The 24766-nt window shown below is 42.8% G+C and overlaps 2 protein-coding genes across 2 annotated transcripts; both read left to right on the plus strand.

Annotated features, from left to right (window-relative positions):
- The first annotated feature begins 2451 nt into the window (after positions 1–2451).
- Positions 2452–12009, plus strand: LOC133028301 (elongation of very long chain fatty acids protein 6-like). Its single transcript, XM_061095497.1, has 4 exons — positions 2452–2694; positions 5688–5819; positions 6521–6672; positions 8354–12009. The coding sequence occupies exons 1-4, from the start codon at positions 2606–2608 to the stop codon at positions 8782–8784; spliced, it is 804 nt and encodes a 267-aa protein (XP_060951480.1). The 5' UTR covers positions 2452–2605; the 3' UTR covers positions 8785–12009.
- A 2325-nt stretch (positions 12010–14334) lies between these two features.
- LOC133028302 (transmembrane protein 150A-like) lies at positions 14335–24073 on the plus strand. Its single transcript, XM_061095498.1, has 7 exons — positions 14335–14399; positions 15241–15288; positions 16355–16441; positions 17678–17745; positions 20013–20140; positions 23119–23296; positions 23829–24073. The coding sequence occupies exons 1-7, from the start codon at positions 14335–14337 to the stop codon at positions 24071–24073; spliced, it is 819 nt and encodes a 272-aa protein (XP_060951481.1).
- Positions 24074–24766: the final 693 nt, after the last annotated feature.

The raw sequence follows: 24766 nt of genomic DNA on the forward strand, positions 1-24766 counted from the left end.
AAGTAAGCAAGCGTTCTATTTTATTCCCTTAAGAGAAGTTTTAGCTTTAGTTGAAACATGAAGAGTTCTGAACAGAGTTTGGTGGATTTGTTACAGCTGCAGCTCTTCAGGGTCAGGAAGCAGAGGATCATGGGTAATATAACTAAATGCAAGAATAGAAAAAATACATTTATACTGAAGATAAAAAATGCCTGATTAAAACTGATGAAACGTATAATTCAACAATAAAACATATAAAACAATGAAGGTGCCATATGTAAAGTTGTACTTCTTGAATAATGTTATTTGACACTTGTGTTGTATTTATAAAGATATTTAACAACAACCCAGAGTTGTTTTACAGTTTGTGTTTGAGTCATTGAATCAATAAATTATTTCTACACTTATGTTGTTCGACATTATAATTTACATTTTGTGTTAAGATTTTGTGTTGGAAAAACTCACTTCCACAACCAACAAGGAACAACATCACATAAGAAACAACAAACTTTGTCCTCACTGACAAAACTCTGCATAAAAACCCTGAAATAGTGTTGAGAAGAGTTTTAACGTGTTTTGATTATAAAGTGAGTTCTGCACTGCACAGTAGAAATACGCTGCTGTTTGCTGCCGCCTGCTGGCAGGGAGGAGCATTGCGTTCCTCAGTGGTCTGAACTGATTCTTTTCTGCAGCTTTAAGAAGAACTGAATTAAGCTCAACATCAGTTTCAGTGTGTTATCATTGTTAGTATTGTGTTGACCTCTCTCCCTCCTATAAATGTCAAGTTTATGAGAATATCAAGGTTCTCTAGTTTTATCTTTGTCATATATTGTTCTCATCATATAATTGAACCACGTCACCAACGTCTCATAAATGTGTTTTGTACCCGTCTTGTTCAACGTGTTCTTGCTGTATCTTGGCCAGAAGAGATGTCATGTGTCGTTTTGACATTTATCACATTTGTACGAATCTTAGCTGATATAACAAAGGTCTTAAATCCAGATTGTGCAACAGGGCTTCAGTCTTCAGGCTGATAAAGCAGGATCATGTCTTCACAAAGGATAATATTATGCTTCAGTTGTGCAGACTCTCATTTTCTTAACAATCAGTGGGAAGTCAATGAACCTGGTTATCTTCGCCCGGCTGGTGAATCAGCTGCACAGCTCAGTGGAGTCTTATGTAAGTGCACACCTCCCTGGGACAGACTCACTGCCCTTTAGCACAGATTCCTACAGGACCTCAATGAGCAAGTTCACTCGGAACGAGCAATTAGCGACGTGCAGTAAAGATAAAGAGTCTTTGACTGAGCAGGTGTGAGGAGCTGGAGCTTGTAACACGTGGAGGTTAAACTCTTCAGCAAAGAGCTTTTCTCTGCTTCACTGCACGAGATTCACATCACACACTTGGAGAAAGTGAAAGGAAAAGAAATGTAAAACTAATAAAGTGTGAAATAGTGTGAGTTGTCCCTGTGGCAGTTGTCTGTGCCTCTTTATTGTGTATTTATCTTTATTACATTTAAAAGCAGTAATAAATCTGTGCAGAAGGCAAAGTCACACTGATTTAACTCTAAGGTTTGTATGAAGATTAAACATAAGTTTGAAAGCATCTTCATCATTTTATCTTTACTGAATAAAACCTTTGTACAATAGTGTTTATTAAATGATTGAATTGTATTAACTAACTCACTAATTCATCATATTTTACTTTGTCTCACCAGTAAGAATCCAATCAAAGTAACTAAAGTTGTCCAGTAACTGCAGTGGAGTAAAAAGCTCAAGTTAACATAATATAACATAATATAATTTAATCTAAATGTAAAAACTCAAGTTAACTCCAAGTCCCTCACAACTGTAACTAAGTATAATACTTGAGTAACTAGTAACTTCGGACTCAGTTTCACTGTAGATGATTCCACCTGACACACACAAGCCCCCCCCCACCTCTGCCATCAACCCAAAACGTGCTGCGATGACGTCAAATCTTACAGTGACAGGAAATCAAAGCTTTATCCTTCACAATAAAAGTTGGCACTGCAAATTCAGATTATTTCCACTCAGTAAAGTGTTCAGCGAGTTGAGTAATGATCCTGGACAAGTTAACAGAGCCACAGTTTACATGACCAGTGTTTTACAGTGGGGTGAAGAATATAAAACTAAACTGTAGGTAGAAAAAGTACATCATATTTTATTTATATAATTTAATTTATGAATCTAGTATTTAAAATAAACCGTGTTTCAGCTTTTTAATCATTTCATATTTTCCCTGAGTCAACACTTTAGTTTAAACAACTTTATTAGATAGTCTTTGTGGCCTGGCTGTAAATAATTTACTGTAAATATTAATAAATTAACACCGTTAACTACCAGCTGTGCTCCAGCAGTGGCAGGTCTTATTGTGAAGGTCCGGACCGGAAGCGGTGTGTATCATAGTAACCACATGTCCCTGACGACAGCGCGTCAGTGAGGAAGAACATCTGGTGGCGCCTCCTCCTCATCCTCTTCTCCCGGGTCACCTCCGGTTCTCCTCGGCCCGTGCACCTCCTCTCCCCGGCCTCCCTCCGGTTCCTCCCCGCCTCGCACACTCACCCACAGCCGGAGATCGAGCCTCTTCCGCGGGAGAAGCGACCATGAACGACACGGCGCTGCGCCTGGTGGAGTTCGGCTTCGAGCAGAGCTTCGATGAACGTCGAGCTCTGGAGTGGATGCAGGAAAACTGGTGAGAAATCCAACATGTCCTCGGGTTCTCCTCCTCCTGGTTCTCCTCCTGGTTCTCCTCTTCCTGCTGCTCCTGCTCCTGGTTCTCCTCCGGCTCCTCCTGCTCCTCCAGGCCTGCAGACAGTGCATGGTGGTGGGCTGGAGTCTGTACTTTGTGTCCTGAGCTGTTTTAACGTTTTATTATATTTCACATTCATATTTCACACCTCAGCGTCAAACTCGTTAAATTAAAACCTGATTAGAAACAGATGAAGGATCCAGATTCACATGATTTCACTCTAACGTCCTTCAGGATCAAATGATGAGGCTTCATCTGTTTGTTGAAATAAACACAACCTCTCATCTGCAGACATGCAAATACATGTTCATAGAAACAACTAATGTTAAGATAAGTGTAAATATGTTCATGTTTAGCTTGATTTCAGACTCATGGGTCCATATTCCTGCTAAAATAAGAGTAAAAATACATTTGAATTTGTATTTGAACTTCAAAGTTATTGTTTCTATTTCTATTTTTAAGTACAAAAGGATCAAATTCTGCTTAAAGTCACTTTAATGCTGAAGCAACTCAATGGGCATCATTTGGTAACATTCGTTCAATGTTCAAGCAAAAATCAAGGATTAGTGTTTCTTTAAATTGATAATAAGTGAATTGAAGTCTAATGTAATTTTAAATGTATATAAGTCAGATGCACTTACATTTCTTACATTAGTAAAAGTAAAAAATCAGCCAAATCTGTTTAAATTAAAAGTATTTAATGTAGAAAAGCTAATTTCAGAATAATGCAGATAATGTTAACAGCTGTTCCATGAGGCTCCATTGACTTTATATCAGATCTGTTTAGTAACTTAGTTGAATAGTTGGGAGAAAACCAATCAGCAGGTATATTGATTCATTATTTACCCATTCACTCACTTTATGAGTAAAAATAGACAATTAACGTTCAATATTTTCTGATTCTCGTCTCCTGAACGAGAAGAATTCCTGTTTTTCTTTGTCAAACTAAATATCTTTGGTGATTGTTGGTGGAACAAAATAATACATTTAAAAATCTGACATTCAGCAAAGTAGTGATTTTACTTTATTTAATATTAGGAAGTTCATAAACTTTCTTCTCTTAACCTTCGCAAATTGACGTAAGTGGACTGAAATGTGTTCACCTGAGATTTAAAGTAACATAGAAACAGAAATACAGAAATACACGTCCTCAGTACTGAAGTGAGTAAATGAACGTCCTCGTCCAATAGGAAGTCTGCTGAGCGATGCTGGAGAACAGGAAATTCGTCTTTATTATCCAAACATGAATTTTGGTTTTAGCAGGCGACACATGCTAGTGCACACACACACACACACACACACACACATACACACACACAAACACTTGAGGGGTGTAATTAAAGCATCATGTTGCACCACCATGCTGCAGTTTGCAGAGAGGGAGGCGTCCTCTGTCGTATCAGCTCCTGTTCTCAGGGAGTTTTAATGAGACACACACACACACACACACACACTCACACACAGACACACACACACACACACACACACACACACACACACACACACACACACACACACACACACAGGTGGACTTTAGAGATGCAGCAGTCCTTTCTCAAAGTTACTCCCTCTTCTGAATTGAAGTTATAGATCAGATTCTCCTCTGACCCTAATTGACCTGAAGTATCACACAGATATGAGCTTTGTTTGTTTTCCAGTTCTCCAGCTTCACACTGGTTTTTCTGCATCTTTGTGTTGGGATGTTGGAAATTTCTTTACTACCGTCTGTAACATTGTGAGATTAGGTGGTTTGACACTTTCACTGGTTTCCAAGGGAATCATTCATGGATCCCCTGGGGGTTAGGGTTAGGGTGATAATGTGGAGAAGATCCAATTAACATCTGGATCTAGTGGATTTAATTGTGGTTTCATACAGTAAAGAGACAGCTGCTGGGTGGAGGAATGCGGAGGTGTATATCCAGACGTGTTTGTCTAATTGGCAGGTGTCAAAAGATGAATCTCTTAATCTTGATTGATGATCAAATCTGAGCTGGAGGAGACTTTTTAATTCAGTTTTTAACTTCTACTTTGAAAAGGACATTATGTCATCTGTGGACCTGACGAGCAGCCGCGACGCAGACGGTCAAATCTCCTCATATCTCTTTGTATTTGCAGTTCACCCTAATTGTGTAATTTCCTTTCTGTAATCTCACTCGTTGTGTGTTTCATCACCTTGTGAGTGGTGGAGTGATGAGCTGATCCGGGGTCAGAGCCCTCGTCTTCCTCCTCACCGGGTCAAAGTGCACATGGGGCTGCTGATGTGGACGTTGTTTCCTTCACTTAGGATTTAAAACGGGGACAATCACGTGTTTTATCAGATAAGGAATGTCACCGATACCAAAGGTTCTTCATGTGTTCATCACGTCTCTTGATAATTATAAGTTAATTGAAGTCTAATGTAATTTTAAATGTATACAAGTCAGATGCACTTACATTTCTTATATTAGTAAAGTACGAAATCAGCAAAATCTGTTTAAAGTAAAAGTACTTATGTAGAAAAGCTAATTTCAGAAAAATGCAGATAATGTTTACAGCTGTTCCATGAGGATCCATTGACTTTATATCAGATCTGTTTAGTAACTTAGTTGAATAGTTGGGAGAAAACCAATCAGCAGGTACATCGATTCATTATTTACCCATTCACTCACTTTATGAGTAAAAATAGACAATTAACGTTCAATATTTTCTGATTCTCGTCTCCTGAACGAGAAGATTTCCTGTTTTTCTTTGTCAAACTAAATATCTTTGGTGATTGTTGGTGGAACAAAATAATACATTTAAAAATCTGACATTCAGCAAAGTAGTGATTTTACTTTATTTAATATTAGGAAGTTCATATGTGTTCTTCACGTGTTCATCACGTCTCCTCGGAGCATCTCCTCTGCAGCCGGATGTTTCTTCAGACGAGCTAATGAGCTTTTTCCTCTGGTCTGCAGGAGCAAGTCCTTCATGTTCTGCGGCCTGTACGCGGCGCTGGTGTTCGCCGGCCAGCACTTCATGAGGGAAAGACCGAAGCTGAACCTGCGGCGCCCCCTGGTGCTGTGGTCGCTCAGCCTGGCCGTGTTCAGGTGAGTCGTTCTCTGCATCCGTCTCCTTGCTCCTGATTGGACACAGGAAGCAGGAGGACACCAGAGACGTCAAGGAAGTGGAGACGTGTCACTGACTTGTCTTTAGCGTCTCGTTTTCTTTATTTCAAGATTCAAGATTCAAGATTTTTTATTATCAAATGCACAACAATCACGTTAAGCAGGAGTCACAGGCTCTCTTCTAGACATGCTCAAGTAAAAAATAAAAATAAAATAGAAATGGTATAAAATAGAATAAAAATAGAAAATCAAAAATTTAAAGTAGAAAATAAAATGTATATATCTGTAAGAGCCATTATGCAGTATGTGTGTGTGTATAGTTAAATATTTATGTTATAGTACATAAATATAGTTAAATATTTATGTACTATAAGAGATAATATAATCTCTTATACTATCCAGTTTGTAGTTTAAGTTTTGTACAGTTAAATTATATTTTGTATATCGTGGTTTCTATATTTCAAGTATATTTTGTTTTGAGCACTGTTTGTGTTTTTTTTTGCAACAGTTTGATGAATATAAAAAATATATATAATAAATATGCCAAGGTGCTGGTTTGGAGGAGTTATTGCAGTTCAGAGGAGTTTAAAAGTCTTATGGCCTTATTATGTTCATTTAAGAAGGAGCTCCCACCCCTCCCCTCATTTGTTAATGTGTGTACTCGTTGTGTGTTTGCTCTGCAGCATCATCGGAGCCATCAGGACCGGACTCTACATGACGCACATCCTGGCGACCAGCGGCTTCAGACAGTCCGTGTGTGACATCAGCTTCTACAGCGCCCCCGTCTCCAAATTCTGGGCCTACGCCTTCGTCCTGAGCAAAGCGCCCGAGCTGGGTAAGGCGTCCAGACCCCTTCTCTCGTGACCTTTTCTTTCCTCTGACCTCCTAAACGCTCCAGTTGGCTCATCTGATATTATCTTAAGCCGTGCGTCTCTGGATCTGGACGCTGTCTCTGTATCGGCTCGGTAATGGAGACGGGATCGATCGATCTGGCAAATGGAGGCAGATGCTGAGGCGGCAGGAAAATTCTATTAGTGCGTGATTGATAGAGACGATGATTCCTCGGCTGCAGGCAGGAAGTGAGTCTTCATCCTCCCACGCAGTGTTAATTTCGTTGACGATAAAGATAACGAAAAATATTCGTTAACGCCTCTTTTCCCATGACTAAGACGAGACGAAGACGAAACGAAAATGGATCTTTGAAAATAAAAACTACTGCAGTTGGTTTCTACCGAGCTGCAGTTTCCTCCTCCGGTCTGATCTGCTTTCACTTTTTGTTTTCACATTTCGCCAACGCCAACTAAAATATATAGGCTGCAGCTATATGTTTTTATTTATTTCAAAATAGGGTTCTTCTTATTTCATACATTTCCCACAAATATGGGGATGACTCAAATAACCCTACATAGTTCTGCGTTTAATTTATTTCAAAGTAGACCTACACTTGGCTGTGTATTTTCTTCTCCTCTTCATAAGCATTTGGTGTTTCCCTTTGTTGTAACAGGTAAAAATAAATAAAATGTCAACAGTTTTCTTTATTGTTGTTCTATAATTTCATAAATGCAATAATCTACAGATTAGTATAGTATAACTTTATATAAAATTTTATCAGCTTTGTTATCAAATATGTTTTGCGGCTCCAGACAAATTTTATTTGGGGGAAGAGGGGGCAAAATGGCTCTTTTGATAGTAAAGGTTGCCGACCCCTGCTATAGACCTATAGGAGGGACATCTAATGGACAACCTAAGTACTGCAAGCTAGACTAGTACGCAGTTGTAGACACAACACAGGGGGTCCCTGGACCTGAGAAGGGAAGATAAGGAGTTTAATGTGGCTATTAAATGTGACTAAAACTAGACTAAAATGTAATTTGTTTTCGTCGACTAAAACTAGACTAAAATGTAATTTGTTTTCGTCGACTAAAACTAGACTAAAACTAAGAAGGATAAAAATGACTAAATGTGACTAAAACTAATATGCATTTTCGTCAAAAGACTAAGACTAAATCAAAAATAGCTGCCAAAATTAACACTGCTCCCACGGGTCCGAGCTTCACTTCACCGCATCACACAGAACATCGGTGTGAAAGTGTAGAAACTAGCAGAGAGACTTCATCCTGCGTCTGTGTGAGGGAACTTCTCTCAGGCTCCAGGATTTTCTTGAGAGTTACGTGACACCAGCCTGCTCCAGCGTCGCCAGGTGACCTGTTATCAGAAGGTCGACTCGGCGCCTGAGGGGACGTGTTGCTTCACAACCGTCTCCATGTGCACGTGAAGAATGTGAGCAGTGACACTGGAGTGGGTTGAAAAGAAAGCTTCTGTTTTCATAGCCTTAAGATGTCGTTATATTACATCAAAGAAACGTGACGGAGGTTTGATATTTTTACAGTTTAACCACAAACTTAAATTCTCATCTTTTCAGCTTTGTTTGTTTGGTAAAATACCAGTTTTCATATAAGGAAGATGAATCTCAATCTTTGGGTTCTTGACGATGACCTCCCCTCTGTCTCCCGCAGGCGACACCATGTTCATCATCCTGAGGAAGCAGCGCCTCATCTTCCTGCACTGGTACCACCACATCACCGTGCTGCTCTACTCCTGGTACTCCTACAAGGACCAGGTGGCGGGCGGCGGCTGGTTCATGACCATGAACTACGTGGTCCACGCCTTCATGTACACTTACTACGCGGCGCGGGCCGGCGGCGTGCGGGTTCCCCGTCCCTTCGCCATGATCATCACGGCCACCCAGATCCTGCAGATGGTGATGGGGCTGACGGTGCTGGGCCTGGTTTACTACTGGATGCACGAGGTGCGCTGTCCGTCCAACATGGACAACGTCACATGGGGCTCCATGATGTACCTCAGCTACTTGATCCTCTTCGCCTTGTTCTTCTACAACTCCTACCTCAGAGGCGCCGCCGGCGCCAAAGGCTCCAAGGCCGAGTAGAGATCCTGACCGTCCCGTCAACGTGTGCCAACCGCAGAGATGACCGACAGGGAGGGGCCATGAATGTGTGAGTCACGGCTGGTGAACAGGCTCCTCCTCTTGTTACGTCATCATCCACTGACTTTTAATACCCGTCTGTTGCTCTAAACACTGACACATCATCCACTGACTCAGCCGGAGCGAGGAGGCGGGGTCTGACTCGGCACAGTTTGATATTCACAGTGATTATAGAATCATGAGAGTCCATGTCTCACTTCATCTAATCCTATGAAAGACAAGAATTTGTCTGAGGTGATGAACACATGTTTTTATGTTGTAATGAAAAGGTGAAAAATCTCTGAACTAGAACAAACTGTTGTAAAATATTGAAGGATTCGTTCCAGATTTTGTGAAAAACACTCGATCGCGCTCTTTCTCAGCCTGGAGGGGGTTAGCTTAGCTTAGCATAAAGACTGCAAGCAGGAGGAAACTGCTAGCCTGAAAAAAAAAACAAAGAACATTTAAATTGAATGCTAAAAACAACAATTCTTCATTTTATTCTCTCGCGTTGCAGAACTGACTCATGACATTTGAATCCGTCCGCCGACTGCATCACAGACGTAGATTTTCAAGAAATTACATAAGCGCAAATTTTTCGTTGTTCAATTCTCTCCATATAATAGTTTGTGCATAAGAACCCAGATGCATCTAGGTTCTATTCATCACTTTGCCAACAGCTTCCCCCTGATTTCAGTCTTTCTTTGAATTAAGCTCCAGTGACTTCAACCTTCTCCTGAACGCTGGGAAAGAACAACCAACCAGTTTATTTGCTCAAAATGTGGAACTACCACGTGTTTTAGCCTTTAGCACAACTGTAACCTGCAGGATAGTAACTCTATGAAAAGGGAATGAAGACTTCATGTGCACTGAAAGTCACAGTGGGGGTCAACACACACACACACACACACGCACACACACACACACACACACACACGCTAGGGAAACAAGCAGGAGGATCCGTTGAACTCTGAGTGTCGAGCACATTCCTTATCTCAGAATCGTCTGAGAACTTCTAGGAACTGGGGTTTGCTGTCACATCGTGTGTTTACATTCTTCTTTCTGCCTTCTTGTCCTCACTTGAGACATTTACACTGAACAATGAGTTCATTAATGACGAGTTTGAATAGGTGGAGCTGCCATAGATACAGAATATATATTCCAGGAGCTGGGAGTGAACGTCTCTGTGAACAAAGGAACTCTCTTTATCAGATGGTTGATTCCCTGTGTGTGAAGGCACTCCCTCAGTTATAAATAGATTCAAACACAACCTTTATTATGGCTCCATTCAACACCTCCGTGCTCTTCAGAAGACGTGTGGATGAAAAGAAGAAGTCTTATTTATACATTAATCGTGATTTCATGCCGTAATACAACCTCAGCAATCAATCAGCGATGCACTTATACTTTGAAATGAAGGATAATAAATTAACCAGTGTACTCAAAGTACAGATTTTAGAATGAAAAACTACTAAACATTAACTGAAAAGTAACCCAGCACTTCATAAACTTTTATGAGTGATTAAATGAAACACTCAGTGACATCATTGTTATTTTCTTATCTTGTTATGTTTTTGTCACAAAGGATCGATTCATTCCTCCTGGGGAAATAAAGCCGTGTAGATCAAATCTAAAATAACCTGTAAAGATCGTAGACGTTAACGTGTTGGTCTGCAGCGAGCAGACGGGACCTGGGGATGAATCTGACTGAGGTTCAGGGGAAAGGGGTTCGAATGTGTTTCCTTGTGTTCACACTGTATTCTGGGCCTTTATGTCTTTATTGGATAAACGGACAAGCAGCTGAGGTCTGGACACAAACTGGGGACGTTTCCGTTCAGTTGTTTGCTGTAAAAACAACCAGTTGTACATGTTGGGGTTTGGGTTTTTGATTTATCTCCATCTAATGAAACCACACTTTGCTTCGTGCTCTGTGGTTTGAAGGTTTAACGCTGTTGTTCCAGTTTTATTTGTCTGTTTGTGACCTTCGACCTCAGGCTGTCGTTCGTCCAACTATCGATCACACGAAGGATTTTTTCCCGAGGCTCAGAAGAGGATGAAGGTTCTCACTGTTTCACAAGAACAATCGAAACAGAATTTAATGTGACTGTATTTTAAAGTATTATTGATATTATTAATCATCTTCTGAGCGGGTTGGGGATTTATTTGTGAGGTGCACACGTTCTCAGCACTTTGAACAGTTTGTGAACGGGAGGAGGCAGAAAACATCCGGCCTGTGGATTTTGTGTAAATTTGAAGAAAGGCGGTGAACGTCCATCCTGTGTTCTCTCTCTTCTCTTTTTTGATGTACTGTCGAGTCCGTGCTGTCGATTCCCGTGGTGCAGATGAAGAAACCTGGTCTGAGAAGGATTCTAGCGTGCTTCCTGTTCTCTGAGGTGCTGACTGTGACTCGCTGTGCGGACAGAGAAGCTGGGATCAGTCCAGCTGCTCAGGAGGACGAGGCGCTGCAGTGTGTCCCTTGTAAATAAAGTGTGTATTTATTTTCTCGTAGTGGAAACCGTTCTCCAGCAGATCTGACGTGTAGATGTTTTTACCAGGATTGTGCATCAGTGTTTCCTCCATCCAGATGTTCATGCGTTTCTACATTCCACACATCTGCTGGCCAACCACCTCCGCCTCTTCACTGATAAGAGACGGCTGATTGCAGGAGAACTCTTAAAGCCATTGACACTGAACACGCAGAGAGGTTTTCTGTTGTGGGTTGAATTTGTGTAACATGATGTCGTCCTGGTGTATTTTTTTTTGTGTTTCATGCTAATGTCAAACGAAGCTTCTCCATCTTGAATGAAAACACGAGTTGACCACTATGACTGTTAGTTCCGTCCGCGGCAGCTGCTGGTGTCGGAGGAGCTGCGGTTCACACTCGTTGTGTGTCTGTTGTGTTGATGTAGGTGAACTCACTGAAGGTCGTTTCGATGTCTCGGAGCCTGAAGACATTCACTGTATAACAGCTCAGAGTCAAAATCACTGGAGGAGTCGACCACTCGACAAACTTGATGCTATTCTGAGTCATTTCTGTGCCAAACAAAGCTTCTGCTGTTATGTTCTCTACCTTGGTTTAATGTGAGCCCCCCCCCCCTTGTGGATTCTGCTGTCTACTGCACCTGAAGGGAAATGACAGTTTAAGGGCTTCTGATGTTGAAATGTTGTTATAATAAATACTAAAATAAATTCTGGTTTTAAAATGTCTCCTGTTGTTGTTTCTGAGGTAAAGTGTTGTTTGTGATCTATCTATGTGTATATCTATCTCTCTGTCCATCTATCTGTCTGTCTATAAATATGACGTACTTGTCGTTTACTTCCATGTGATAAACCGATGTGGTGTGTTAGTAGGAAGGTGTGTAGCGCCCTCGTGTGGCCGCAGTCTCTCGTCAGACTCGTTCACGGCTCCGGAAACTTCAGCTTCACCACAGAATTCTCTGATTTCCGAGCCAAACACAGTTAAGTGAACGCAGCAGTGCGCAACATCTGCACGGGAGGAGACACGTGAGGCTGCGTTCAGGTGCACCCGGAAAATGGTAAAATGTAGTTCTCATCTTAAATACACCAACTAAAGAGCAGAAATTGATTTAATGAAGGATTTTCTCTTTTTTATTTCTTTCAAAAGTGGACGTTTTACAGTTTAACTTGTTTTTTTCCAAAGCTACGATGCAAATGTTCACATCTGCTGTTTAAGTAACTAAGTACAATTACTTTTTATCTGACAGTTATAGTTGCGCACAAAACACAAACATCATATATCATATTAATCATATACAGTGATATAATAACACATACAGAGTAATAGCAGTTATATACTATAAACAGTTATATAATACACACATACAGTACAGTAAACACATATGCAGTAATATAATGAGGTTAAAAACTTTTGTATTTACTATTCTGTTCATCCATCCAGTATGTTCTGTAACATTCATATATAAATACATGTATTAACAGAGTATCAGAGGAGGAAGAGGAGGAGTAGGAGGAGGATGGGGAGGAGGAAGAGCAGGAGGATGGGGAGGAGGAGGAAGAGGAGGAGAAAGAGGAGGAAGAGGAGGAGGAAGAGGAGGAAGAGGGGGAGGAAGAAGAGGAGGAGGAAGAGGAGGAGGAGGAAGAGGAAGAGGAGAAGGAGGAGGAGGATGAGGAGGAGAAGAGGAGGAGGAGGATAGGGAGGAGGAAGAGGAGGAGGAGGAGGAAGAGGATTGGGAGGAGGAGGAGGAGGAGGAGGAAGAGGAGGAGGATGGGGAGGAGGAAGAGGAGGAGGATGGGGAGGAGGATGGGGAGGAGGAAGAGGAGGAAGAGGAGGAGGAGGAGGAAGAGAAGGATGGGGGAGACAGTTTGCTCTGGGAGGAGTTTAAAGTCACCAACTCCAGCTCCTCTCTCCTCCTCCTCTTCCTCCTCTCTCCACCTCCTCTTCCTCCTCTCTCCACCTCCTCTTCCTCCTCTTCCTCCTCCCCATCCTCCTCCTCTTCCACCTCCTCTCTCCACCTCCTCTTCCTCTTCCTCTTCCTCCTCTCTCCACCTCCTCTCTCCTCCTCCTCCTCTCTCCTCTTCCTCTTCCTCCTCTCTCCTCCTCCGGGCTACAACCAGCAGGCTGCAGCCGGAGGAGAGTGCGCCTTGCGGGGATGAATGAGAACGTGGACGCGCATGGTGCGTGCGTGTGGCTCCAGCTCCAGCAGCAGCAGCTCGGTGTGCGGGACTCGGACCCGCAGCGTCCCGCAACTTCTCCTCCTGGAGCCCGGAGCAGCTGAGATGAGACGAGGAGGCTGAAGCTTCTTCTTCTCTCCACTCACCGAGGAACGAACCACAGGTGAGAGAACGTTCCACCGAAGTTCCTCTGATGATTCTACACAAAGTCCAAGTGATGTCTGACTGAGCAAAGGAAAGAAAGTGTGTGAGTCTTAATAACAGTTATTCTTCATTATTGTTTCATCTTGAATTTGTCTTTTTAACAAGTTTAACTCGTGGTTTCAGTCACAGTGAATCCTTCAGTTTATTTGGTTGTTTGGAAGAAACAAGTTCATTTGAACGAGTCACTGCAGATCTGAAGCTTTAGTGAATCCTCATGCGTATTTTCACAGTTTTCCAGTGTTTAATAATAATCAGAAAATCACAGAAAGTTCAATCATCATTTAAGCAGCTTCTCAAATGTGAGGATTTGTCTCTTTATGTCACTTTTATGAAACCTTTCTGTCTTTCTGACTGTTATCCCCTCGACTCAGGTCCCAGAAACTAAACAGAACTGAGGCTGAAGCTCCTTTGACCTTGGAAACTGAAGTTATGAGAAAGAAAAGTTCAGCTCAATCTCCGAGTATCTGCTCATGTTCTCCCACAGTCCAGGACGTAGATGCTCAGATTGCACTGACAAGATTCCTCCTCCATGTCTGCTTCAAACCGAGTTTCTCCTCGTAGCTCGGAGGTTCTTGTTGAGTCTTCTTCGTGGGACGTGAGTTTGTTTCATGACCTGTGACCTCTCGGTGTTTGTTGTCTGACCTCCAGGTGATCACCATGTCTCTGTGGATGATCCTTCCTGTCAGCCTGCCTGTCTTCACCATCACTGGAATATGGCTCGTGTAAGTTCCTCCGTGTTGTTTTGTAAATATCGTCTTCCACTTTCTGCACAAAGTTAAAGGACTGAAAACGTTGTCCTTTTTTGGAAGTCGCTTGGTTCTCTGTTGTGTCGTCCTTGGGATTCCTTCTGGTTTGTCTGGTGTGTGTTTGTGTGTGTGTGTGCTTTTATTTGTTTATCTAGAAGGATCCCCATTAGCTCTACCCTAAGACAGAGCTACTTTTAGTGGGGTCCACATAATAGACATACATACAGATATCAAACATTTAGAAAAATACATTACAATACCTATATCAAATATTTAAAACATACGTTAAATTACAAATATCAAAAGTTAAAATACATTGAATAATGATCATACAAATATCATGTTACAAATATCAAAAATAAGTTAGTGGTTATGCAGTTTTACCTTTGTCATGATATAAAATACTGATAGGTAATTCCATAGAGGTGGTCTTTTATGATGGAACTTCGCAGGAAACCTTTAAACGATTCATGATTATTAATCCGTTTGTTTTTCTCCTCTATCATTAAATAATTCATCCAAGATTAAGGGAAGATACTTTGAAAACATCTTTAAATGATTAGTTTCATGTGTTTTCAGACATGAAGCTCCACAGAACCTCATTGTTCAGCTTGTTTCGTTTCCTTTATCGATGGTACGACGTGTTTTTTCAGAAAATGACAGGAAGACATGAACGTCTGAAGCTAATTTTCTTTGCCACAAAATAGTTTTTGCATCAATAAACACTCATGATTGCGCAAGAGGAAAAACTCAAAGTTCAAGACCTGTGTTTTCCTGCACTTCACTAAACATGTTCTTCTCTGCTTTAACTTTTCAGATACGCAATGGCCTTGTACAACCAGCACGTCTGCCCTGTGCACAACTGGTACGGCACAGACACACACACACACACACACACTCACACACACACGCTCACACACTAATCTCGTCGCTGATATTGTTACAATCAGTTGTGAGTTTTAAAGTTTTTTCACAAACTGTAACAGAGACAGAGTCTGAGTGTTTTCTGTCTGTTCCTCTGACGCTCTTTCAAGGATTTCACACTTTGTTCCTCTTCCTCTGTTCGTCCTGATAATTCCAACCAAATGTTTTTCAAACCCTCGAAGGTGGGGGGGGATTCACAGACAGAGAATTACAACAGAAGATGGTGGCGGTGTTTCAATATGAAACTTTACATCACCTGAAACTGCTGCTTGATATAAATATCCAATAACATAAATTAACATAACCGATTAAGTCTGGAGACAAACAAACACATGAGTTTTCAAACTCCCTGATTATGAATAATCGCTTTTCACCAGACAGACGCCCACTGTGGAAAGAGTGAGAAGAGTGAGACTGTGGAAAGTGTGGAAGGAAAATCGCCTCCTTCTCAGCCGTCGTGTTTATTCAGTAAAAAGCTAATTTTCTACGTCAGGAATCGTTTTCCCAAACTTCACCAGCGAAGGCGCCGCTCGCCACTTCCTGCCGAGTTCTGTCGACCTCGACTCAAACACAGAGCCACGAGAGGTGGAGACGGAGGGAGAGAGGACACTAAGAAAACAAAAGTTTGTCTGAGGGTTTAGTTTTGCTGATTGTGTAGAAATGTTAATATTTAATATAATATAGGTCATTCAAGGTAAATCGTACAGTTTCTGTGCCGTGTTATTCAAATGACCTTTCACCTAAAACTGTCTGCTGGTGAATGTCCTACAGTCGAGCTCCGGAGCCTCACGTGTGAAAGTTGATGCTCAAAACCTTTAACACACGTTTGCTTATTTAACTTCTGCATCGAAACATTCAACTGGGACCTGGATTCTCTTTTATAAACTCAATTCAAGACGAGTGAGATCACACGTGTTTGACCAGCGTCTCTATAACCATGCAGCACATACACAGTGTCTATATCTATATATATATGTAAGTGTGTGTGTGTGTGTGTGTGTTTGCAGGCTTTATAACGAGTCCTGTGAGGAGCCGCTTCAGTTACAGAGGGATCCTGTTCTGTGCTGCACCCTGGAAAACATTCCACTCATCAGGTCAGTGTCCACACCGGAAATTCACTCTATGTATTTATAGAACTTTATACATAGTTCTCAATATGTATAGAACTATTTATAAAGTATAAACATATACAGTTTCTTGCTCGAGGACACAGCAGGGCATGGAACCACCAGCCTTCTGGTTTGTTGACACGCCTGTGAAACCTTTTCATCTGCTTGACGACAGTCGTGTGGTTTCTCTCACAATCACACATTTCTGATATTAAGATTAATAAATGTATATTAAGATACATTTATTTGTCCCAACCCATCTGGTGCAGGACACACAGAGCAGTGGGCAGCCATTTACGGCGCCCACTGGATTTTTGTACAGATCAATCCAGGTTCGTCTTTTTGTCGAACCAGAGTCGAACCAGAGACTTTTTCTGCCCATAGTCCAAGTTTCTGCCTCTAGTCCACCGCCTCTCCCATATCGAGTCGCTGAAGCTTCTCAGGTGAGAGCAGGTGAAGCTCCGAGTTCCCACCTGGAGTCAGAACGAGTCTCCACACGAGTCTCTGTAATCTGAGCTCCCTGATCCAAACACGTCTTTCTGTTCCCAAAGTCCTGGGTCACTCGGGTCCCTGGTGTTAAAAACCAGGTGTGAACGGAGCCTGAGGAACAGAGCAGAGGCTTCGTACCCTTTATTATTTTTGATCTTCACCTAAACACATAAACAACCTGTTTTAAAATGCATGTTTTCCTCCAGTCGAGCTGCTGGAGGAACGTGGCCGAGGCCGCTGGGACCTTTTCACCTCCACAGGAAGAGGAGCCTTTGTTTGTTTGTGTGTGTGTTTGTGTTGGATCCGCTCCTTTGAAATGTCGCCACTCTGAGTCGCAAAATGCAAAACAGGAATAAACTCTCGTCGCTCAAGATGCAACAAATTAAATCTTCATCATTTCCTTGTCGATAGTTCTTCTCCTTCTTAGTTTCCATCGTTGTTCGTGAAGCTTTTGATCTGCAGATAAAAACCTGGGGGTCCTTCTCTCCTCGACCTCCCAGCGAGTCTCCTCCTCACTGAGCAGCTGCTGCAGGAGACAACACAAACACACAGTTTTAACTTCAACACACAGAAAGGTTTTATACGTTTGCACAAAGCATTTCCTGCCGGGGAGTGAAAACCGGAGGTGATGGATCCGATCTGAACGCTGAGAGAACTCGATCGACCTTTATCCGACTGAGCCTGGAGGCCGGCCCACACTGACCCTCCTCTGCTCCTCTGTTTTCTTTTCAGTAAATGTGGAACGCTGCCGCCTGAAAGCTGCTTTTTCAGCCTCATCTGCAGCACCGGCTCCTTCATGGGTGAGTCTCCACGCCGAGGGTTCCGTGTTCAACATCCCTGCTTCGCTCACACTCACTCCACATGCTGCTCTCCGGACTCGGGACTCGCTCAGGACTTGTTGTTTCAGCTGTAGCGTCTCCAGCCGAGTCTCTGTTCCCCTGAATCCAGCTGCATAGAATTCACTCTGTGCCATGAACGCTGCATTTCTATGAGTCATGTTCCCCACGAGCGTTCAGCCTGTGGCCGTGAGGAAAGATCCTCCGCTCGGACTTGTGCTGCTTGGAGACGTCTCTGTCCAGTCGTCCACTCAGGGTTCATCGTGTGTCCAGAGACTATTGATTTTGAGTTTGGTCTCTAAAGGCCAGAGCATGCTTCTGCGTTTTCATCCCCCGTCATCGTCCCTTAAGTACTTATGTATCCCTTCTTACGTGCGTCGCCCAATTTTTCTAACTAAACGGCAAAGCTTCGCAAGCGTCACGGAGCCGGCAAGGCTGTGATTGGTCTGCTAACTACATCATTTCCGGAGTCGCATTTCCGGTTCATGTCCAATAATACCACGGAAGATTTAGAAGAACGAATATGGACCAAATAGAAGAGCGTTTGGCAGAAGAGATCCGAAACTATGACCACTAGTATAACCCGTCACTGACCGGCGGATATGTCTGCCAGAAAAAGGCGCTGATGAGCCGCCGTGGCGATGTAAATAGACTTCGACAAAAAACATTACTCCCCCTAGTGTTCTGGCGGGGAATTGCATGGCAACACGCGCAACGGTTGTAAAACCATGAATGACAACGAGTCCTGAGTCACAACTACGTGAAAAGCCGCAGACGCCGTTGCAGAAGCATGCGCCGGCCTTAAGAAGTCACCGTATCCAGCTCTGGTCTGCTGAGCTTTTAACACCAGGAGGACTCACAGGTCTCATCTCTGTTTCCTCTGCAGACAGAGGTGAGGTTCTGTATGTGAGTCCACGTGAGAATACAGCAGGAAAGGGAAATGAAACTGGAAGAATACAAAATTCTATGTGGTCACGATTCTGACCAGTACGATATTGACTCTTGTGCGTTTAGTGTGAAGCCGGTGACGTGAAACAAGGGAAGACGTCGGAGTGAGCGTCCGGTTGCTCCTGGAGCGGCTCCGTGTCCTGACCTCTCTCCAGCGAGCACCAGCTGGTTCCTTCAGGTTTTCTGAGAAGACGCTGGAATTCGAGGATGTTTAACCGGCTCATTAACTTGTCTCCGCTCGGCCTTCGTGGTTCTTATCTCACAACTCGTCTCTGACTGTCCCGTCCTCCTCCTCCACTTCACACCGTAGTATTCATACTTGACTCTTGTGTACATTAAATAAAAGTGACAAATTAGAGAAGCTGATACCGGGAAGAATTATTTCCCTAAAAGAATTTAGGAATTATTTATTGATTATCAAAAAACCTTTCATGTTAGTGAGGCCGTTGTTGAACTCGAGGGTTCGGTGTGAGAGGAGATGAGATTCCTGCAGATCACAGAGTTTCTCCCTCTGAGCTGCCGGCGCTGAAACAAACTGAAGGACCCTGAACGTGGCGTCCGACCGCCGCGGACGCTCCACGCTCACAGAGCGACCACTGAGCGAACGGCTGGGTTCACAACACGAGCGGGAAACCAGCCGCTCTGCTGATGAGCAGCAGATGTGAACTGCATCAGACGGACGTGTGGAGCCGCTGTGACGCTTTGATGGAGCCGCTCACGCACAGCAGGGGGGGGAGGGAGGGGATCTGCTGCATCAGCACTTCACACCTGATTCATCCGCTCGATAAGAACTGGAGAGAAAAGTTTAGCTTTGTATCTGCCACTTTTTTTTTTTTGAAATTCTCTTTTTATTTAGAAAGGCACATTTCCATCACATAAATTAAAAACAGCTTTAGTCTGTCAAATACGTCCTTTCTGGGGTTTTGTTTTATGGACCTAAACTACTCCATGTAGGAACAATAACAGAGGTAAAGAGAACACAACCAGAAAGGAGGATCACACAAAACACAAGTATATTCAAATAAAATCAGATCTAACAGGTTTTACATACCCAGTCCATTTGGTCCAGGTCTTATAAAAAGTGTCTTTCTCGACCTTCAGGGGAAAAGAGATATTTTCCATAACATAAATCTCATACACAATTTCAATCCATTCATCAATGGTGGGAGGGTCGTATCTGCCACTTTCTACAGTTTGATTTGACTTGTTTTTATATATATTTTCATTTAGGACATGACGATGATGATGAATCTCATTCCCTCTTGTGTCTCTTGTCGTCCCAGCGATGCTGATCGGCCTCCTGCGATACGCCCACGTGATCGAGCGGCACCAGAACTGTGTCCTCAACATGGCCGGCCTCTCCACCGGATGGATCTGTGCCACCGGGCTCATCATGGTGGGAAACTTCCAGGTAAAGACAACATGGTCTGTGTGTCTGTGTCTTCATTGTCCAGTGGAACGGTGGGTTACTGACCAGGGACACTATGGACATGGCCGGACTATCAGAAGGACGGATCCTTCTTCCTTGGCAGTGAAGCATTCGCACGTTCATGGTCTCAAGAGGTTGAATCCTAATAACTTGGTGAGACGGACACGAGTCCTATCGGTGAAACTCTTCCACCTGAAGGAAGGTTTGTTCCTCAGATGAGACGTTATGTGATTTAAAGGTCATCACCGTGGCAACTGGAGACGAAGGGTCTCAGTGGAGGTGAAATCAGGCAGCAATAAATCATCTTTACTGACGCCACCTGCCTGTAGCAGAATGTGAAGAGTATTTAAATATTACAGTAAAACCAGTTCAGACCTGTTCCGTGTTGGGACTCATCCTCGTACATTAAGGGAAGAAGTTTACATTCTACTTTACTGCATTTCTTTACCTCTTCTTACACACACAACACACTCTGTCCTGCAGAGGCTGAGGAATGTCGTGAACTTCAGAATCTGCCTTGTTTACATCCGTCTTCTTCTTCTGCACCTCGGCTCATTTCCATGTCCGTTGCCGTGGTGACACCGCCTGTCAGTCACGCTGTCATGTGACACCGAGGAGCTGAGCAGTATTTTTACACTCTGGTATTTCTACATCTACTACGACTCTCACAGGCAACAGAAACTAAACAACAGTCAATTGTCATCAACTTTTTCTGCTGAATACTTTAAAACTAGGTGTATTTTATTTATGATAATAACTTTATTTGAACAGCCCTTATCTAAACAAGGTATTTAAGCTTTAAGGCCAAATCATAACATAATAATAAGTAATAATAATAATAAGGTCAAGATCTTAAAACTTATATTTGTTGTTGTCGACCTGATGAGTTTAACACAAAGTAAAATGTCTGCGTCTTCCACCAGAGGACACGTGTGTTTTCTGTGTGTGATGCAACAACCATCAGAACTAAGTGGTTCTCCTCAGTCACGTGTGTGTGTGTGTGTGTGTGTGTGTGTGTGTGTGTGTGTGTGTGTGTGTGTGTGTGTCTGTGTGTGTGTGTGGTTCTTTCGGGGGGCCCTCTCCTCTGTGGTTGAGCCTCTGGTCTCAGGTTCCTCCTGCTGCCTCTCTACAGAAGAGGGGGCCCGCCTGCCCCCCCCAGGCCCTCCGGACCTGGGGGGGGCGGGCGGGCCCCCTCTTCTGATTGGCTGCCGGGCCGGCCTCCCTGCTCCATCTTACATAATGACCCTCTGTTTTTCTCTGAGAGAGAACCTGGCACGGAGCTGATGTTTACATCTGGAGGAGGAAGTGATGATGTTGAGTTGTTTTCAATATGAATTCACTTTGATTTCAACCAATCCAGACGTCCTAAAATCTAAATATAGATAATCAACTTCTCCGGGTTGATTCTTCTAATGTTGACATTTAGAAGTTTATGTTCTGGAAGCGTTTCGGCCTCCTCATGTTTCAGACGCTGACAGAAACTCTGAGTTTTGTGTCACAGCGTTCGACAGAAATCATCCTACTTCGTCTCCTGTAAAACAACAAGTGTGTGTCTGTGTGTGTGTGTGTGTGTCTGTGTGTGTGTGTCTGTGTGTGTGTGCCACTGACACATGATTGGCTCCTGACACTAACAGATCAACTGTAGTTCTGTCTTGGGAGCAGATTGTCCTGCCCTCTCACATCCTTGGTCCCAGAGTATTGTGACACAGCGATTACCCAGAGTGCCGCTGTCAGGTCAACACGACCCGTGTGTACGTGTTTGTGTGTTTTCACATCTTTGTTGTTTACAGATGTTCCTGCTGCTGATCCTACAAAGGAAGTGATTAACTCCAGGATTACTAATCACTTTTTAGATTTGAGAGCTGTGTGAGTCAGTTAAGAGAATTAATCAGTTCATTATTAACGTGAACAAATTGATAGTAATGAGAAGAAAGTGTCTTTTCAGTGTGAGATCAAGATTCAATCAGTCGATCGGAATCAGAACATGTGACCTTAAATAATTCATGACTCGTGTGTACGGTTGCAAAATTCCGGGAATATTCAAAGTTGGAAACTTTCCATGGGAATAAACGGGAATTAACGGGAATAAACTGGAAATGTTGTGGGTAATTTATACTAACTGTATTTACCTTGTCATATACAGACATAAATATAAACATTTTGTTTTGTCATAGGCTGCTTTGAGCCCTGAGGAAACTTTGGGCACTTGACTATATGCTTCTGCATCGTTGTGTCATTCTTAACATAGGTCTTTGCACAGTATTTGCAAATGTACACAGACTTTCCTTCTACATTGGATGGGGTGAAATGTCTCCACACATGAGAGAGTGCACGTGGCATTGTTCTGTAGAATAAGAGAAAAAAGTTTGTAAAAAAACACTAATGCAATGCCAGAGATATAAATAGTTAGCCAAACAATTGGAATCGTCTGTAAACATATTTTACAATTGATGGATAAATGAATGGAAATAGTCTAGATGAACAGATGAACAATCCTCAATCAGCATGCTAATATATTTTCCCAGTAATATCATGGAAACTTACCTGACTAGTCCTTCACTCTACAGCAGGCCTCAGTAGCCCTGCTGTAGAGTGAAGGATGCTGGGAGTTATCTGTGCATGTGATGGAAGAATGCACAGTGGAGGGTTGAAACTCAACGTTTCATACATCTTTAAAATAGAGTTTTGAATGATGTTTTTATTGCTCAGCGTTTAATTTGCATAGTTTTTTTTTTTTTTTCAAAATTCCAAAAATTCCCAAGCTTAATATTCCCGTGGAAAGTTTCCGTAAAGTTTCCGGAAATTTACCGGAAAGTTTCCGCCCCTTTGCAACCCTACTCTCGTGTGAGAAGTTGAACATGCTAAATGAAGTCCTCACTCTCTGTAAATATGTATTATAGTATATGATTATTGAACAGTTCCTCTAACTCTGTCACCTGTTTATTCTGTTGGTCTCTCAGGTGGATTTCGCCAAGGTGCTGCACTACGTGGGCGCCGGCGTGGTGTTCCCGTGCAGCATGCTGTTCGTGTGTCTGCAGTCGGCTCTGACCTACCGACTCGCCAAGACGCAGGACGAGTTCCGCGTGGGACACGTGCGCGTGGGGATGGCGCTGCTCGCCCTGGTCGCCCTGGTGTTCAGTATCCTTCCATCTCTTCTGACCACAGAGCTTCATTTCAATCTCTTGTTTTGGGAGTTTTGGGCCAAAAGCTGCATTTAAATATAATTTCATAGACACCCGTCGTATACACGTCACTTAAACTGGCAATTGTTATTGATTGAGGCCAATTTTACACAAGAAATAGTTATTTGAAATAAATAATACATTTAAATACATTTTATAAAAAAAAGTATCTTATATAATTAACACTTTTTACAGGAGCGTTTTTCCATCACAAACTTTGTGCGACTGTGATTCTCATGTTTTTTATTTTCAGTCGATAATAATAAGTGATGCTGTTAAATTGTGATGTGTGGCCCCCTGCTGGAGAAAAGACAGATTTACATCCAGAGCACAGAGCAGCTCAAACATCTGGTCTGAACTCGGCCTTCACATCTGTTCAGGTGGTGACACGTCTGAACTTCTGTGTGTCTTCATGTCTGTGAAGGTGTGAGGATCCGACCTCCTCTCACCTCCTGCCGCCGTGGTTCTCCTTAACCTCCCGTCACCAGGTGGCGTGTTCTTCTGCCAGGAGAGCTTCGCCCTGCAGCACGCCTCCGCCATCTTCGAGTGGCTCTACTGCTCGCTCATCATGCTCTTCTACGGGACGTTTGCCTTCGAGTTCGGGGGCATGTCGGGCGACACCCTGCTGGTCCTGTCCCGGGGGGGGCCGGGGGTGCAGAGCTTCTCCGAGCACAAGGCCGAGGGGGGCGGGGGGGCCAACCACCATCAGCCGGAGAGTTTATCCATCCTGTAGCTGGACTGTGGCGTGTGTCAGCGCCCCCTGGAGGACGCCGGGACAGACTCTCAGAGCTGCGGCTCCTCACAAAGACCAAAGACATTAAAGGAGAAGCTATACTGCAAAACATTGCACGGTCAGATCAGAGCCTCTCAACACAAAGGCCACAGACACACAACATCTCCCCCCCCTGGCGTCAGAACTGGTGTCTGTTTGAAGCTCAGGAAGTTTCATCAACAACTTTCTCTCTTTACCTCGGGGGTCAGGAGACGATATTTTTTTACATCAATTCAGCGTTTTGTAAAAAAATTAAAGTCATTAAAAATGACTTGTTACAGCTTTAATGGGACCAAACTATAGATGAGGACTATCATAAGCAATATTTGATTATATTTTGATTTTAATTTTAAAGTTTAACAGTGTATATCCAACAAAAAATAAATTAAAGCAAATGGTGGGAAATATAATGTCATTATTTTGTGTTTTTTTATTATTATTTGATTGTAAATTAAAGTTTTAGAATTCTCTAAATTGTTTCTCTCTAGTTCTTTGACTTTGTTTGAAACGTCTTTGCAACATTTCACTCATTTTTACTTCGTTTTTTAAGCGTCTGCAGGTCTTGATATAATTAACATTTTATTATCAAATATATATGAAACGTATATGAAAGATAATAATCTGTCACACGATATCAGATCCGTGTGTGATTTC

The sequence above is a fragment of the Limanda limanda genome, chromosome 21, assembly GCF_963576545.1.
Source record: "Limanda limanda chromosome 21, fLimLim1.1, whole genome shotgun sequence".
Taxonomy (NCBI): Eukaryota; Metazoa; Chordata; class Actinopteri; order Pleuronectiformes; family Pleuronectidae; genus Limanda; species Limanda limanda.

Coding starts and splice junctions, on each gene's coding strand:
- LOC133028302 (XM_061095498.1), top strand. CDS start 14,335: ATGTCTCTGTGGATGATCCTTCCTGTCAGCCTGCCTGTCTTCACCATC. Junction 15,289..16,354: donor GTCTGCCCTGTGCACAACTG/GTACGGCACAGA, acceptor GTGTGTTTGCAG/GCTTTATAACGAGTCCTGTG. Junction 20,141..23,118: donor TCATGGTGGGAAACTTCCAG/GTAAAGACAACA, acceptor TTGGTCTCTCAG/GTGGATTTCGCCAAGGTGCT.
- LOC133028301 (XM_061095497.1), top strand. CDS start 2,606: ATGAACGACACGGCGCTGCGCCTGGTGGAGTTCGGCTTCGAGCAGAGC. Junction 2,695..5,687: donor GAGTGGATGCAGGAAAACTG/GTGAGAAATCCA, acceptor TCTGGTCTGCAG/GAGCAAGTCCTTCATGTTCT. Junction 5,820..6,520: donor CTCAGCCTGGCCGTGTTCAG/GTGAGTCGTTCT, acceptor TTTGCTCTGCAG/CATCATCGGAGCCATCAGGA.